This window comes from Nannospalax galili, unplaced genomic scaffold, assembly GCF_000622305.1.
Source record: "Nannospalax galili isolate Female #2095 unplaced genomic scaffold, S.galili_v1.0 scaffold127, whole genome shotgun sequence".
Taxonomy (NCBI): Eukaryota; Metazoa; Chordata; class Mammalia; order Rodentia; family Spalacidae; genus Nannospalax; species Nannospalax galili.
In genome coordinates, this window is record NW_008360326.1 from 10,846,669 (window position 1) to 10,864,195 (window position 17,527).

Genomic DNA, 17,527 nt, shown 5'->3' on the forward strand with positions numbered 1-17,527 from the left:
GCTATGGATAGTTGTTAGCTGCTGTGGAAGAATGGGGCACACCTAAGCTAAACCAAAGTCCAGCAAAGCAGCTCAAGGCTGGACATCTGGGATTCACTCACAAGCTTCTGGGTTCCAAAGGGTTCTGACAGCTCCACTTCCGCTGACTCTGCCGTCCACAGCAGACACAGCTTGTCTCGCAGACCCAGGCTGGCTCCATTCCACACCTGGTGCTGCCCTTGGTGGTCCTCCCACGGTCCTGGCATCTCCAAAAAGCTGGGGTCTCTACTGAAACTGAGGCTACACCTTCACCAATGGCCTCTTCTGGCCTCTTGGGGTGCAAAGCCTCAAATTTTCTCCATGGCCCCTTCAGCTCTGGGGTCTTCACTGCAACTGAAGCTTCACTTTCACCAATGGCTTTTCCTGGCCTCTCAGGGTGCCAAGTCTCAGCTGCTCTCTCTGACCTCTTCATGCTTTCAACATCAGAACAATGCAGGAGACTCTTACACATTATCAAATCCTGCTTCTAGCTAGAGTTGGAGGCTCGGGCCCCCTCTCAATCATAGCTTCTGTGTGCTGACCCTGAGGAAATGCTTCCCAGAGGATTTCACCACAGTGATGCTGGTCTCTTGTTACTTACAGCTCATTTTTCAGCCCCAGCTAAGCAGCATCAATTGTCCCAGTAGAGCAAAGGTTTTACTTCAGGTTCTGGACTGTTAATCACAGCTGATTCTTCAGCCCCAGCTGACCAAAAACCATAGATTCGCAATTCAAAATATCACACAAACAGCCCTAATAGTCTCTGCTTCCCTTTGAAGCTTCACAAGCCAGGCATCCATTATCTACAACTCTTTCAGCATAACTGTTCCAAGCTCCACAGCAAGAAACTCTAAGCACTCAATGGCTTTTCCAACCCAAAGTTCCAAATGCTTCCACAATCCTCCCCAAAACACCAAGGTCAGGCCTGTCACAACAATGGCCCACTCTCTGGTACCAGTTTCTGTTCTCTCTCTTAGCTTGTCTTTCCATTGCTGTAGCAAAGTATTCTGACCAATACCAACTTGAGGAGGAAAGGGTTTATTCAGCTTACATCTCCTGGGTCACAGTTCATCAGGGAGCCCAAGGCAGGAACTCAAGGTAGGAACCTGGAGGCAGGAGTTGGAGAACAGGCCATGGAGGAATGCTTCTTACTGGCTTGCTCGCATGGCCCACGTTCAGCCTACTTTCTTATACAATAGAGGACAACCTGCCCAGGGGGTGGCACCACCCACAGTGGGCTGAACCCTCCCACATCACTCAATAATCAAGACTTTGCTCGCCTGGCCCACGTTCAGCCTACTTTCTTATACAATAGAGGACAACCTGCCAAGGGGATGGCACCACCCACAGTGGGCTGAACCCTCCCACATCACTCAATAATCAAGAAGATGTCCTTCAGATATGGCCACAGGCCAATCCAATGGAGGCAATTCCCCAGTTGAGGCTCCTACAACCCAGGTGTGTCAAGTTGACACTAAAGCTACCCAGCACACAGGAAAAAAATGTTTATAATTTTAAAAGTACTGTATTTTTACTCATCTCAGTTGAAAACAACTTAAAGGCAAAAATCACAAGAGGATGTGTGGTAAACAAGGCCTAGTTATCAAAGGAGGTCACATAAAAATTAAAAAGCACTAAAGAATAAATAGCTCATGCTGTCCAGGGGGATAAGCTATGCAATCCAAGTAAAAATTAAAACCAAATTACACACACTAATCAGCTTTGCAGAACACATCTGATTCATTTTCAAACAACGCCAGAATGTTGATAAGTGCTGAACCAACACATGCAGCTGGGTTAGTGTGTCTCTGAGGAACTCCGGCACTGGGCTTTCTTCCTACGCCTGGTTGTATTCTCTTCTGGCCAGGCCAACAGGCAGTCAGCTCCTCTCAGTCTTCCAGTGTCTGAAGTGAATGCAATGCAGATTTTTGCATTGAGAGCCCTCAGATGAAGAAACCGGATGATTCTGAATCAGTGCTGGTTAGTTTTGCCAACTTGACACAAACCAGAGTCACTTGGGAAGAAGAAACCAACTGAGGAATTTTCTCCATCAGGTTGACCCACAGGCACACCTGTGAGGCACTTTCTTGATTGTTAGTAAATACACAGGAGCACCCAGCCCAGGAGGGGCAGTGTCATCCTTGGGAAGTTGGGCCTAGACTATGGAAGTAAAGTAGCTGAGCAAGCCAGGGGAAGGAAACCAGTAAGGAGCACTCCTCCATCGCCTCTGCTTCGGTTCCTGCCTCCGGGTTCCTGCCTTGAGCTCCTGCCTTGGCTTCCTTCAACAATGGACTGCAACCTGTAAGCCAAATAAACTTTTTCCTCCCCAAGCTGCTTTTGGTCATGGCGTTTATCACAACAGAAACCAAATTAGGACAGAGTTAATCCTCGTTGTCAACTTGACTAGATTCAGAATCATCATGGAAACATACCTCTGGGTGTGTCTCTGAAGGTGTTTCTAGAAAAGTTTAACTATAGAAGGAAGACACATCCTGAAAACGGCGGCACCACCCCACGGGCTAGTGTCCCAAGTGGATTAAAAAGGAGAAAAGCAAGCTGACCATCCATCGCCCTCGCGTAACGCGTAACCAGCTGCTTCGGCACTCCTGTTCCATGCCTTCCCAGCCACGACGGCTGCACCCTCAAATCCTGAGTCAAAACCATCCCTTCCTTGTAGCTTTTGTCCAAGATTTTATCACAGCAAAGAGAAAAGCCAGCGTCCTGATTCTAGAACATTCTCTTATCTTGTGTCTTACAATAGCACGTTTGTTCTATGCTATATAAAGAATTCTTCCTTTCCTTCACCCTGGACTGGCAGATGATGTGAACATTTTGAGATTATCTTTGCACCAAAGTCTCTTTGACCAGGAAGTGACAGAGGACCGACTCTTTCCTTAAAGAGTCTTTGGCTTTGGGAAGCAGTCGGCTCTAAAGATGAGCCTGACAAGCAGTGTGGTGGTGGGCTCATCTGAAAATCCCTTGGAAATCTGCTCAGAAAAGATCGCCTGGGTTCAGAATTGATGACAGTGAATCCGGTGTCAACATCTGTCTCTGCCTCCAGCTTCTGGAAGCTGCTTTCCTTACGGGCGTTCATTCTGATCCCAGGTGCCATGGGGGGAGAAAGCAGGTGCCGCTGGGTGCCCATGACTGAGCTGCTGGCCTGGGAGAACCAGCCAGGGCTTTTCCACAAATGGCCACTGGCGTTTTCTAATGTCCCACTGGGCTCCGCAAGCTCCAGAGAACGTACCTTGAACCTTCTGCTCCAACTCCTCTGGCTCCTGGGCTGTACGGTTCTCTGTGCAGAGACAGGATTCATCAGGGAGCCCTGGGGATTCATGTCACCTCTCAAACTGCCGTTTAGAAGGGAAAGTTCACCACTCCTAACAGCAAGTCCTGGCTTTGACTGAACCTATGAGACAAGGGAAGGAAGAACTAATGAAACACAGTTTCCACTGCCTAAGTGGGGGGAGTACCCTGGACCTTGTCCACCTCTGCTGCGCCACACAGCAGACTTCCAAACAAATTGAGCTGCAAAATGAGAGTAAATCTGATTATAAGGCATATGAGCAACAATTCCACCACTGGCTCTCATTCTCTGACTCAGTAATTTTTGTCAAAAATGGCAAGACTGGGAATCAAATGGGCACTTGATACCACCACACTTCTGGTTGACCTAGCTGTTTAAACACACAAAGACATTCACAGATGTCACTTGATGACCTCACTGATTGCTTTAAATGATATATTACAACATACAAAAAGAAAAAAAGCCATCAAAACCATGGTTATAGTAAAGATAAGGAATGGAAGGGGAATTCAATCTTCCAAAGTTGGTGGAACTTCTACCAGATCATACTCATGATGACATCGCTCCTGGATTAGTCCAAGACATATGGGCACCCCAGGCAGACTAATAGTCTGGTACCTTATTTTTTTTTAAAAAAAAAAAAAGGCTCTCACTATGTAAGTCCCGACTTGCCTATAACTTTCTATGTAGACCAAGCTAGCCTTTAACTCCCAGAGATCTGCCTATCTCTCCCTCCCTGAGAGCTGGGATTAAAGGCGTGCTCCACCATGCCCAACCATCCTGCACCTTTTAAACTTTGTGTGTGTGTGTGTGTGTGTGTGAGTTCTGTGCCTGCATGTATATAAGTGCACCCATGTCATGCAGTGCCTAAGGAAGCCAGAAGAGGGTGTCAGATCCCCTGGAACTGGAGTTACAGATGGTTGTTAGCTGCCATGTGGGTGCTGGGATTCCACCCGAGGTCTTCTGCAAGAACAGCCAGTGCTCTTAACCACTGAGCCATCTCTCCAGTCCCCTTGTGGCACAATTTAAAGCAAATATTTCTTATTTTCTTGAGATGCTATTTATGTAGAGTAGAGCCTAGCATTGTGTGGGAAAACAGAAAAGGGGAAATTTACATGAATGTTCTAATGTTTTCATCTGCAAAAATTGCACTTTGAATCCAATATTACAACACTGACCAATGTCCATTCTACACATAGCTGCCCTCTCTTTCCACGGAGTGGAGTCCACTGGAACACCTTCCATCCTTGCATTCCTAGGAGAATGGCATCCCACCCTTTTCACAGCATTCTCCCAATAGGATTTCTGGAAATGACAATTTTTACCATAAAAACTGGAATCTAGTACCTCAGTACCAGTTATTGGTCAGGGAAGCCTTAGAAGCACCATTGTTTTTGGTTGCCCATCGTAACTAGATGGTAAGCCCCTGTTGCTGAAGACACGATATGCTTGGGCAGAGGAGACAGAGAAGTCAGTGTGGATCTGACTGGCAAAGTTCTTCCTGCTCACTAGCATAGTGCTAGAAGGTGCTATGCAGGTCACTAGAGACACAAAGACATCGATGGTCTTATCCAGGACTGGAACCTGCTTGCTACAATATCGACCCACCACACAGCATGTGTCCATGGCTGTAGTGGCGTGAATGTTACGGGGGCAACAACCACTTTATCGTTGGATTTGAGGCTTTCACCAAAGGAGGGAATTCATGCCGGGTACTGCAAACCTGATCAGAAGCACAGGGCTGGGAAGCCACAGGTCCTAGAGGGGAATATAGTATTGTTTTCCTAAATGGATATGTTGTCAAACTGCCTTCTAAATATTTATGCTTATGTCTGTACATTAGTGCTACTTTCAACCTTGGCCAGAGAAGTTTCTCTTTCTGTATATTTTCATTGAATTTTTGCATATTTCATACAAAGTATCTTAATCACCTTTATATCCCCTCCCACATCCATATCGCCCCTCCATATCCCCCCACCGAATTTCATGCATTCTGTCATAGATGTTAAGTCCTATTGAGTTAAGTCTGTGTACCCAGATGTTCCTCAGTAGCAAGTTCATCCACTGCAGTCTAGTCATCCTATCTAGAGTCACTCCCCTAATATCAACTCTGCCTCATCCAGCAGCAAACAACTGGTCACACACAGAGGATAAATGTCTGAGAGATGCCCAGCCCTAAGTGACACCTCTATAATGGAACCTCTACACCTAAGGCTCATGGAACATACTAATACATCCCTCAACTCTCACCAGCAAAGCTTCCTCATGTAACAGAGTGTGATGCACACAGAAGGCCACCAAGTGTCCAAAATGCAGAGAATAAAAGACTGCAGAGTGTGTGTCCCTGGATAGGACTCCTATATTAAACCTCACCCACCCATGGCTCAGGGTCCATTGCAGAAGGGGGGGGGGTCGTAAGAGCCAGGGTTGGTGCAAGAACATAAGGGAACAGTCTTCCAGGCTTCTGGGAACTTGCTCATATGACTTACAGCAATCGTGTCAGCATGAACAAGACCTATGAAAACTCAGTCAGATAAAACCCAGCATAGAAGTGGGGAATTGGGCCAGAGAAGCTTCTTTATAAGTGTACAGTAGTTAATGCAGAGACTCAAATATGGTGAAAGTGTGAGAATAACTGAGTGTTTAGCTGTAAACAGGACTTCTGTATCAATCCCTCACCCACACACATGCACCAAGGCTCAGGGAACATCAGGGAACAGGGGCAGAAAGAAAGGAAGAGCCTGAGGATGGGGAAGAGTGTTGAGAAACGCTGCCTTCTGGGTATGACATCATTATTGCCCTCATGAACACACAGCAGCTATGGTTACCTGCACAAGACCTGCACAAAATCAAGCAAGTCAAAATTCCAGCATGGGTTGGGGAGGGGCCCATGAGGCTTCACCCCTAGCTGAGGAGCTACAGGAGATGTTGATAGTAGAGGAAGCTATATGTCTGTGGGTTTGGAGTATATATGAGTATATATGAGACCACTTTTTCTTTTTTTTTTCCCCGAGACAGGGTATCCCTGTAGCCCCAGCTGGCTTGGAACTCACTATGTGGACCAGGATGACCTTGAACTCACAGATCTGCCTGCCTCTGCCTTCCGAGTGCTGGGATTAAAGGCGTGTGCCACCATGCCCAGCTATATGAGAACTCTTAACTGAGCTCATTTTGATGTGCTCTACTACCACCCTGAAAAATAGTCTACAAAAAGGGGAAAAGAAAGAACTGTACATGTGTCTCTAAGAGGAAAAAGGCAAAAGGCAGGCCGACAGAAAAGCACATCAAAAATGTGTCGAACACAAACAAAATATTTGTGCAAACAACACACATACATGCTCTTCTCTCAATTTTCCCTGTGATAGAAATAAAAAGGAAGCAATTACCAAACTGCAAGATCAAAACCAAAAAAGCAACAGGAACATCTATTTCTTTTAGAAGTTGTCAAGTATTTCCTGTGAAAGGTCATGTAGTGACTATCTCACCATGCAGACCTTACCCCAGATACTCAGATCTGTGCAAAGCTGCCAGAAACAAAGAATAAATAAATGACGTGGTTGCGTTTCAGTAAATTTCTATTTATGAACACTGAAATTAGAATTTCATATCATTTTCATGTGTCGAATTTCTTCTCCAGTCACTTAAAAATAGAAAATTATTCTTAGCTCCTGGCCCATAATTGTCCAATTCCTTCTCTTTCTAGATCAATGAGTCAGTGATGCCCATTCATTCTCCATCTTTCAGTTAAAGCTTTTTTTCCCAAATACCTTGCCTGGAAGCCCAAAGCATGAAGCAATTGGGCTAGAGCAGCTTGGAGGCTACAATGCAGGGGTAGCTCCTGACTCCTGGAACCCCCTTGCCCCTCTACCTCCTCTGTGGCTGCTAACCCCTTCAACCCCCAAAGGTTTTTCAGAACACAGGGTACCATCCCTGAACCAAGCCAGATTCCTAGAAAGCTGCACATACTGGACACCCACCCCCCACCGCACCCCACTTAAGTGTGGTGCCCTGATTTCTACCAACTCCTGCTAGCATCAGAAAATCTCTAGAAGGGCCTTTGTTGGAGGGTGTCTCCTGTGCCAAGATGTGCATTTCTGTCCCCAGTCATTGCTGCTGGGTATTAAAAAGCACTGGGGGGAGAGGGGAGATGCCCAGAAAGATGACTCAACCGTTAAGAGCACTGGCTGCTCTTGCAGATGTCCAAGGTTCTGTTCCTAGAACCCACATGGCAACTAACAACCATCTATAACTCCAGTTCCAGGGATCTGATGTCCTCTCCTGCTTCTGCTAGCATTGCATACACACGGTGCACTTATATATGTGCAGGCAACACACTCACACACATAAAAATAAAAATAAATTTTTAAAATGTAAAAGCACCAGTGCCTACCCCCTGGAATTCTGATACTACCAGGCTAGGATGCAGCATGGGTACAAGAAGTGTTCGCATTTCCCTCGTGCACCTCCTAGTGCACAGCAAGGCCAGCAGCCCCTTCCGTGAACTCAGTAAGTCAGGCTAGGATGCAGCATGGGTACAAGAAGTGTTCGCATTTCCCTCGCACACCTCCTAGTGCACAGCAAGGCCAGCAGCCCCTTCCGTGAACTCAGTAAGCTGTGTCTTGGGAGTTCTCCTGTGGGCACCTGGGGCTGCTCCTCTTCACAGACAGCTGACCTCCTGCAGCCACTGCTGGTCACTGCATTACCCAATTTCACTGTCTCTCTTAAGATTTATTCATTTTATTTTATATGTATGTATGTGCACCATGTGCATGCCTGGTGCCCTGGAAGACCAGAGGAGGGCTTCGGATCCCCTAGATCTAAAGTTACAGATGGCTGTTAGCCACCATGTGGGTGCTGGGATCTGAATCCAGGTCCCCTGCAAGAGCAGCCAGTGCTCTTAACTGCAGAGCCATCTCTCCAGTCCCCTTTTTCCCATTTTATCCCTCCTTTATGTTCCCTCTTCCCTTCCTTCTCCTGTCCACCTTTCCTGTCTTTCCGTCATTTGTTTTTAATAAAAATATCTTATTACAGTTGAGTAGTCCTTATCCAAAATGCACAGGACCAGAAATGTTTCAGAATTTCAATTTTTCATGTTTCAAGCTTTTTCATACATATGAGATCCCACGGGGATTGGAACAGACTCTAGATACAAAACTCATTTGTGTTTCATGTAAAGCTCATAAAGAGTCTGAAGGCGATTCTCCACACCGTTAATGCCCCTGCATGCTGACTATCCCGTCATGTGTCAAATATGGAATTCTGTAGCATCATAATGGAGCTAAAAACCTCCAAACTGGGGAACATTTCTGATTTTAGATTTTTGTGTTAGGAATACTCAAACTATATGAAAGTGGAAATTTCTCACTCTAAAAATAACTTACCTGAATGTATAAAATAAAAAGCAAAGTCTTATACCTCACCCCAACCTCAAAACAATCCTAATTCTCACTCTTCAAAGAAAACTATGTATCCTTTCAAATTTTAAGAGCAAAATCCTTACCTATAACTACCATTTATAAACGGGTTCTCCCTTCCCCTGGAGAATTTCCTCAAGCTTGCAAAGAGCCTGGCCGCCGTCTTTGCTTCTTAGAGAATCTGTGGACATCGCACGCTACCTGAGTATTTGATGCAATGAAGTTTTTTTTCCTCTAGCAATGGAAACTGTACTAATCAGAAATCATTCAGGGTTAATATTAGACGACCCAGTCTGGAGGAAAAAAGCCTTAGGTTTGATTGACTCTGTGGTCTCTATTTCATTTTCTAGCAAAGAGAAGCCTGTGAAATGCTGGTTTAGAGTTGCCCACACTCTGCTCTTCTTCCAGGGAGCTTTGAAATAGATTTGATGACATCACCGTCCTGTAATGGCTTCCTGTTCTTCTCAGATGAAACTGAATCCCACTGATTGGCCTATCTGGCCCTTCATCATCTACAGTAAGAAGTTACTGAGTCTGATAATCTATCACTGTCTCCCTTTCAACCTCACATGCTGAACTTTTATCTCTTTCAATTCCTTAGCATAACTTGCACTTTTCCAATGCTAGTGTTAGTATTTTATTCCTTCTATGTAGAACGGGCCTCTTTGGAGCCTTTTCCCTGAAAACACTAATCATTGTTAAGTCCATGCTTACATATCACTTCTTGAAAGTCTTCTCAATGTCACCAAGTTTGCATTAGGAGCCCCTGTGTATTAACTTTGCTGCTTATCAACTATGGGACTTTAGACAAGTTGCTTCGTATTTCTATGCTTCAATTTCCTCAACTGTAAATAAAAACAAGATTTTGAGGCTGGAGAGGCGGCTCAGCAGTTAAGAACACTTGCAGTTCTTCCAGAGGACCCAGGTTCGAGTCCCAGCACCCACGTGGTGGCTAACCACTGTCTGTAATCCCAATTCCAGCAGCTCTAACGCCCTCTTCTGTCTTCTTTGGGCTTTGCATGACACAGGTGCATTTACATATATGCAAGCAATACACTCATACATATAAAATAGTAAACGTATTTAAAAAAAAAAAAACAAGATGATAAGTGCAAATATCATAGGGTTGTTGTGAAGATTAAATTATAACAGTGCCTGGGATACAGGCATGCCAAATAGAGCGTGGCCGTGATCACCATCATTAATAGCACTGTTCCCCGGCACAGCAGCTGCTTCCAGACCTTAGGACTCGCCATACTGTTTTGTGCTGGGTTGGGTATCCACCTCCTCTGCATCTACCCCTGGACCTGGCCACCTGGAAACAAGGACTTGTAAACATCTTCATCATTGTATCTCTAGGATTTAACACAGGGTCTACAACATGATAATTTATAACTAAGTTTCTGTTAAGTAAAACTTAACAAAATATAAATTATTGAACATAGAGATGAATGAAAATGTAGCATGTATAAATTAGACCCCTGGCCATTATTCAGGTAGACATTATTTAGGGAGAATATTTATATTATGAAAATTCAAATGCCAGGTATGGTGGCGTATACCTTTAATCCCAGCCCTCAGGAGGCAGAGACAGGTCAATTTCTGTGAGCTCGAGGCCAGCCTGGTCTACCTTGTGAGTTCCTGGCAAGCTAGGACTAAAAAAAACAAAAACAAAAAAAGAAATTTCAAGGCTGGGGCTGTAACTTAGTGGTAGGGCACATGCTGATCATGTTCAAAACTCTGGACACCAAAAAGAAGAGAAAAAGAATTCAAAGTGTCTGTTGTTTTTGTTAATTACAGCTGAACATTTCTACAATCTTCCTAAGATAGAGGAATGTTTGCTTTAAAGAAGAGAGGAGTAGGCCCGTGTGGGGCTGTATGCCTTTAATCCCAGCACTTGGGAGGCAGAGGCAGGCAGATCTCTATGAGTTTGAGGCCAGCCTGGTCTACATAGCAAGTTCCAGACCAGCTGGTGCTACAGGGAGACCCTGTCTCAAAAAAACAAGAGAGAGAGAGAGAGAGAGAGAGAGAGACAGTTAAGAGCACTGGCTGTTCTTACAGATGTCCCAGGTCTGGTTTCCAGCACCCACATGGTAGCTGATGCCTGTCCTTAACTCCAGTTCCAGGGAATCTGACACCCTCTTTCTGGCTTCTGTGGGCACATGTGTGTGATCTTACACACATGTGGCTAAAACACTCAAACACAAAATAAAAATTAAATCAAGAAGCAGGGGAAGGTAGGTGGCAAGTGGATTTTAAAAATTTCTCTCAAACTCTAATAAAATGGTCCTCTAGCTTTCTTCTGAGTCAGGTTTTGAAATTTTATTTTTATTACATTTATTCATTCATTCGTGTGTGTGTGTGTGTGTGTGTGTGTGTGTGTGTGTCTGTGGTATAGGTCAGAGGACAATCTACAGAAGTCAGTCCTCTCTCTTCACCATGTGGGTCTTGGGGATCAAACTCAGACCATCAGTCTTGGTGGCAAGCACCTTAATCAGCTGAGCCATCTCCTCCAACCCTGAATGGGTTTTTTAATTCGTTTATCAATAAGACTAAGAACTCACAAAAGAGAACCCTGATTCTCCAGTAATGTATTTGGCAGCCCACTTTCAAGTCCTCTCCCAGCTACCTGGAGCTTTCTCTTTTGCTCAATAAGTATCTCCTGTGTTTTACTCACAGGAAAAAAAGAAAAAAGGGGGGCTTCAGAGGTTAAGAGCACTAGCTGCTCTTGCAGGGGACCCAAGTTTGGTTCCCAGCACCCACATGATGGCTAACAATTAGTGACTCCAGTTTCAGGTGATCTGACACCCTCTTCTGGCCTCTTCAGGCACTGCACACACAGGTGTACTTACACAACTGCAGGCAAAACACTCAAATACATTAAATTAAAAAAATCAAAAAAGAATGAAATAAAATAACTTAGAGATTATTTAATGTAAAATCAGTATGAGTCATGTTTTATGAATGACAACAAAACTAAGAGAAAATAACTCGTTGTGACCTACTGTTTCATCCAATGGGCCTTAAAAGGCTTCTGACCATTTCCCAAGGACAGACACCATGGGATATTTTGCTGTGAACATCATGTACCTCCCAAATACTTAGATGCACATACTCCCAAGGAACACTGCAGTACCATCATTAGCCAAACAGTCTTAAAGATCTGATAAACACTTCCTAGTTATATCTTGGGCAGGTAACTTAATCCTCTCATCTACAACTGGAAAAATAGCAACTTCATAGCTTATTATAAGAATTAAATAAAATCAGTTTAAAAACTTTAGGGCATAATATGAACAACAGTAGCTGAAACTTAATGATGAACTTTAATACGTGTTAGGTCATTTCATGTTCTAGTTTGCTTTCTGTTGCTGTGATAAAACGAACTTGGGAAGGAAAGGGTTTATTTGACTTATACTTCCTGTTCACAGTCCATCACTGGGGGAAGTCAGGCAGGAACTTAAGGCAAGAATCGAAGCAGAAACCATGAAGGAATGCTGCTTATTGGCTTGCTCCCCCTGGCTTGTTCACTTGCCTTTCTAATACAGCCCAGGCCCACCTGCTTAAAGACGGCACCACTACAATAGGCTAGGACCTCCTATATCAATCAGCAATTAATAAAAAAGCCTCACAGGCAAACCCACAGGCAATCCAATAGAGGAAATTCTTCATCTGAGGTTCCCTCTTCCCAGGTGATTCTAGTTTGTGTCAAGGTGACAAAAACTAACCAGCACACAGGCAGGTAACAACCTTAATGTAAGAAGACGCCAGTATCACCTAATAGCAAGGTCACACAACTACTAAGTGGTAAAGCTCAGGAGGGACATTGTACACCATAACACAGTGGCAGCTGTCATAATAAGATACACACTTGGCTGTGTTTCATCTATAGGATGACTAAGAAAGGTGGCCTTATTTTTTTTTTTTTTTTTTTTTTTTTTTTTTTTTAAAAAAAAAAAAAAAAAAAAAGAGGACGATAAATGGGCTGGACTTGAACTCAGAGATCTGATTCTCCTGCCTCTGCCTCCCAAGTGCTGGGACTAAAGGCGTGCACCACCACACCCGGCTAAGATTTTTTAAAAATATTTTATTATTACTTTTTACATGTGAGTGTATTGCCTGAGTGTAAGTGCCTCCATGTTATGCGATGTCCACAGAGATCAGAAGAAGGACCCCTGGAACTGGAGTCACAGACAGTTGTGAGCCACCATGTAGGTGCTGGGAATCAAACCCAGGTCCTCTGCAAGAGCAGTCAGTGCTCTTAACGACTGAGCCATTTCTCCAATCCCATTAATTTCAGATATTTTTTAGGAGGAGTTTTGGCTGTTGAACTTGATTTGTGGCTAAATTTAAAAGTAATATAAGATGCTTCAAAATTAAGCTGATAATAGTACAACAAACTGAACATTCCCAAACATCATTACAACTTGAACTTCCTCAGGTCAAGTGGAATGAGCTAGTGATATTAGCACAGTAGCCTTGATCAGGGCTTGACAGGAGCCCATTAGAAGGAAAGCTATTTCTTTGGACTGAACAGACAGCTAACATTCCCAGCTACCTAAAACATAAAAGAGTTACTCCAGTTGAGCTGGTCAATCACCTAGCTAGGGGACCACCTCTCAGAAAGGCAGGTTTACCTTAAGTCACACTAAAGAGGAGTAATGATCTCTTTAATGAGATAATGTATTTTGTCTTTCCAGAATTCCCAAGTCCTAGTGCAATAGCTTTCAGAGCATAGCCCAGCTTCTCTGCAAGTCTGTTCTTCTGAATTGCTCAGAAAAGCATAACTATGCCTTTTCTTCTTTTTGGTAGCCTCAGCTGGCCTGGAACTCACTATGTAGACCAGGCTGGCCTTGAACTCACAGAGATCCACCTGCCTCTGCCTCCTGAGTGCTGGGATTAAGGGCATGGGCAACCATGCCTGGCTTCTAACCCTTTTCTAAGCATGCTTTCTCTGACACTTTAGGCTTCACTCCTTCTCTGAAACTCCCTCCCCACCATACGGTTGAAGGCCATGCCAGATTAACTCAGCATGACTCTTTCCCTTTCTCTGTCTATCTCCCTCCTATCAGCGGCAGCTGCTAAGAGTTACAACTTGCCTGCTTTGGAGTGTTTTGGGGGTTGTTTGTTTTTAGAGAGGGTCTCCCTGTAGCCCCAACTTGCCTACAACTTGGTAGCGCAAGCTAGCCTCAATCTCACAGTGCTCTGCCTGCCTCTGACTCCTGAGTGCCGGGATGAAAGGCATGCACCACCAGGCCCAGCAATTTTTTTCTTTTGAATTGTAATAAAATTGTCCTGAGCTTCCATTTGTCTTCATTCTTAAATGTTAATGAGACTAAAAACCCCAAGAAATGACCCTAATTTCACCAATAACCTGTTGACTTTGGCGCGACTCCTCTCCTTAGTAGCAGTATTCCTGAATTTGAGGGAGCTAAGTGTGCACAAACAGGTCATGGGTGTGGTGAAGGATATCCTGGGGAGGAAGCATTGTCTGACTTTACTGCTTCAAGTTTTTCAGCTTCAATTTTACCCAAGTCTGAAATTTCTCACCTGTCACGTGAAGGGACCGTATAATATTAAATTGTAATTGTCAACCACACTGTATTTTAGAATTATACAATGAGCTCTCTTTTCAAAAGGTTCTGGGTCACCCAGACATGCTGGTGTAATCAGCCTGGGGTGCAATTGTGATAGGAAAAATATCCCCAGAGGAACTGGAGAGATGGCTCAGTGGTTAAGAGCACTGACTGCTCTTGCAGAGGACCTGGGTTCAGTTCCCAGCATCCACATGATGACTAACAACCATCTGTAACTCCAGTTCTAGGGGATCTGACACTCTCTTCTATATTTGGCTCCAGAATAAACTATCTCTTTTCCCCTTTGAGGTAAGAGTTACGCTTTTGGGTCCAGAGGTGTCAACAGAAGGAAGGGGGCTGGAGAGATGGCTCATCGGTTAAGAACACTTGCTGTTCTTCCAGAGGACCCGGGTTTACTTCCCCACAACCTCATGGTTGCTAACAACCATCAGTAACTCAGTTCTAGGGGATCTGACACTCTCTTCTGACCTCTGTGGGCATTACATGATGTGGGTGCACTTACATACAGGCAGGCAATATACTCATACACTTAAAAGATAATAAAAACTTTTTAAAAATCTCCCAAGGCTTCTTCTAACTTGCAGTCAAAGTTGTACATTACTGACCAAATCAACCTCTAGGATCCATCCGGGTATACTGTCACACCATTCCATGTGCTGCCCTGACTGTCCTGGAAAAAAAAGTCACTTTGCCCCTCCCTCTGGCTGTTCCGGTATTGACACAATAGACCCATGAAATTGGAATTTCCCCAGCAACCTCATGCTGAAAGCAAAAAATGCTGGGCCCCTGGTGCTGGGGGCCTGGTACCAGGACAGTAGTGACTGTGGGGAGTTTGTCTCCCAGAAAGAGATTTCACACGGTGCTGACAACTTAATCAGACCACCCTGCAGGAGAGGCTGGAGCAGTGACCAAGTTGGGTGTCTGGATGGAGGGCAGGCCACACCTTAACCAGGACTGCTTAGTTAAATAGGCTTGCTTCTTGGCCTCTATTTAAACCTAAACTTCATGTGGGGCTGGGGTCACTGGACCTCTGTATTTGTTCATCTTCCCAGTGCAACATTGTTGAATAAATATCCTCTCTCTGCTTTTCGCTGTTATTTGTCTGTTTAACTCCTCTATTAAGGATGGATGCCAGCCTAGCTTATCAGAACTTTCAGGGCTCTGGCTCTGACCTAACAACTCTGCTAACACTTGTACAAAACCAGGAAAGTAAGAGAGAAAATACCTGTAGCAGAATCTTGTTGCCATCGTAGTCCTGGGTCTGCCACCTGGTGCTGCTGATGGGAACACACGGGTTGGGTAGAAGAGGCACCAGCTGGCCGATCTCTTGAACCTTGAACTGCAATACGGAAGAATCTTTGGGGTCTACCGACATTCCCAGAGGCAGCTGCTTCAGAGAGAGTTGCAGGCTGAAGCCCTCGGTGGCGTAGAGCACAAAGAAACAGAAGTTGCTCTTTTGCACGGTGGCTTCCCTTTGTAGGATCATCTCATAGAGTCTGATTGCATCTTCGTAGTTATCAAAACTGCAGTACAGAGTCACCCTGAGGATCTCGGTGCCACAGTGCACCTGCCTCACGCCCCACACTGGCATCTGGTTGTGCAGGCTGTAGAACTCTTGATTTGGGGGGAGATAGGGACAGGGCTTCCCCTGCGCGTGGTGGGTAGGGAAGCCCTGCCAGGGTGGATTCCGTAGGAAGTCCAAAACGCGAAACAATCGCTCCTCTCCAAGGCTTTCCTGCAGAAAGAGCAAAACAGACATGCCGGGGAAGCGGGCCCTCCGAGGGTGGTACTTTTCATGGTAGCTCACGCGTCTGACCCTCTCAGACACCAGGAAGAGGTGCACCTCTGGCCAGATGCAATCCAGGAGTTGGTCCAGAGCCCGCTGCAGAAGCGAGCCGTGCCCAGAGTCGGCTAGGAGATGCACGATCATGACCAAAGGCTCCTGCGTCCCTTCCATGGCAGGCCTGGTGAAGACAAAGTGACCAAGGACTCACTCCGACCCTTCAGCTTCTAGAAAAACTTCAGCTCCTTCCAAAGGAGCGCTTAGCCAGATCACACATACTCCAGGCTCCGCGGTGCTCTGGCAGGGAATGTCACTTAAGTGTGGACTCTGCCACATACAAGAGTTGCTCCACGTCACCCAGTCTGACCAGATGTAAGGACTTGCTTGGCTTTTTCAGGCATTCCCCAGGGTTTCTGTCTGACCTAAAAACCTATAATGCTGAGAAACCACCCCACTGGGTGGTTCTTACATTCAATTCAGAGGAAATGACCCACAGAAAGGAACAGGAGGGGCTCTGTTCGCTGATAGCAATCTGTTGATCTGTTACTGTGAAAAGACATCCATTTGGTGGACCACAATGGGTTCTGATTTCCTACTTACATCTCCTGGTGTTTACAGTGGCCTGCTCAGCCACCTGAATACAATGACTTCTTTAAACAACTCCCCAAACTTGTATGTCTGCCAGGGCCTTTCTCCACCTTCTCTTTTGTTTTGAAGGGTTTCTACCAGGTCACCAAGAGAAGATATTTTCTCTAAGCAATGTTGACATTGTTGAATATTCTTTGCCTGACTGAACTAAGAGTCTGAACGTACTAAAAATATGTTAAGAAACTTAGACACGTTTAATTTGTGTGAATTTTATAGGAAGTAAGCCTTCCCCAGTCAAAAATGATTGTCTTTTGAGAATTTGTTGCCAAACTGCCAAACTTTATATGAATTGATTTAATCACCCTACAAACCTACAAAGCAGAAAATAATTATTCCCCAATTGCTAGTGAGGAAACTGGGGCATAGAAATACTGAATTGCCCGAGTTCTTACAGTGAAGCGTCTGAGGGAAGATTTGAACCCAGGAACCTAGAAGCCCACAGGCTGTGCTGCCCCTTTGGGGCTGGGAAGTCTAGCCTGAGTTTTTCTCCTGAGGTGAGGAAAAGTGTCATGGCAACTTCTAGGTGACACACTTGTCAGCGACTATGTGCTATAGGCTCTTAAATCCATTTATCTTTAGTAAAGATATGATCACGCTTAAGCAGGGCCAACTGCTCTCTTCTCAAATCCTATAATGATCAGGTGTGGTAGCTCATCCTTGTAATCCCAGGATTTAGGAGACTGAAACAGAAGGATGTTCAAGGCCAGATGAGCTATGTAGAGGCCAGCCTGGGCTATACAGCAAAACCCAGTCTCAAAAA

At 44.9% G+C, this 17,527-nt stretch overlaps 1 protein-coding gene across 1 annotated transcript; it reads right to left on the bottom strand.

Annotated features, from left to right (window-relative positions):
• Window positions 1-2,404: 2,404 nt before the first annotated feature.
• On the bottom strand, window positions 2,405-16,465 carry Fam124b (family with sequence similarity 124 member B). Its single transcript, XM_008825825.2, has 2 exons — window positions 15,562-16,465; window positions 2,405-3,427 (listed from the first exon to the last, which is right to left on the bottom strand). Exons 1-2 carry the CDS (start codon window positions 16,291-16,293, stop codon window positions 2,795-2,797), a joined length of 1,365 nt encoding a protein of 454 aa, XP_008824047.1. The 5' UTR covers window positions 16,294-16,465; the 3' UTR covers window positions 2,405-2,794.
• Window positions 16,466-17,527: the final 1,062 nt, after the last annotated feature.

Bases quoted from the DNA above. Each gene is read 5' to 3' on its own strand.
- Fam124b (XM_008825825.2), bottom strand. From the start codon at position 16,293: ATGGAAGGGACGCAGGAGCCTTTGGTCATGATCGTGCATCTCCTAGCC. The intron at 3,428-15,561 runs GTATTTTCTCTC...CTTGTCTCATAG, and splicing joins GCAACAAGATTCTGCTACAG to GTTCAGTCAAAGCCAGGACT.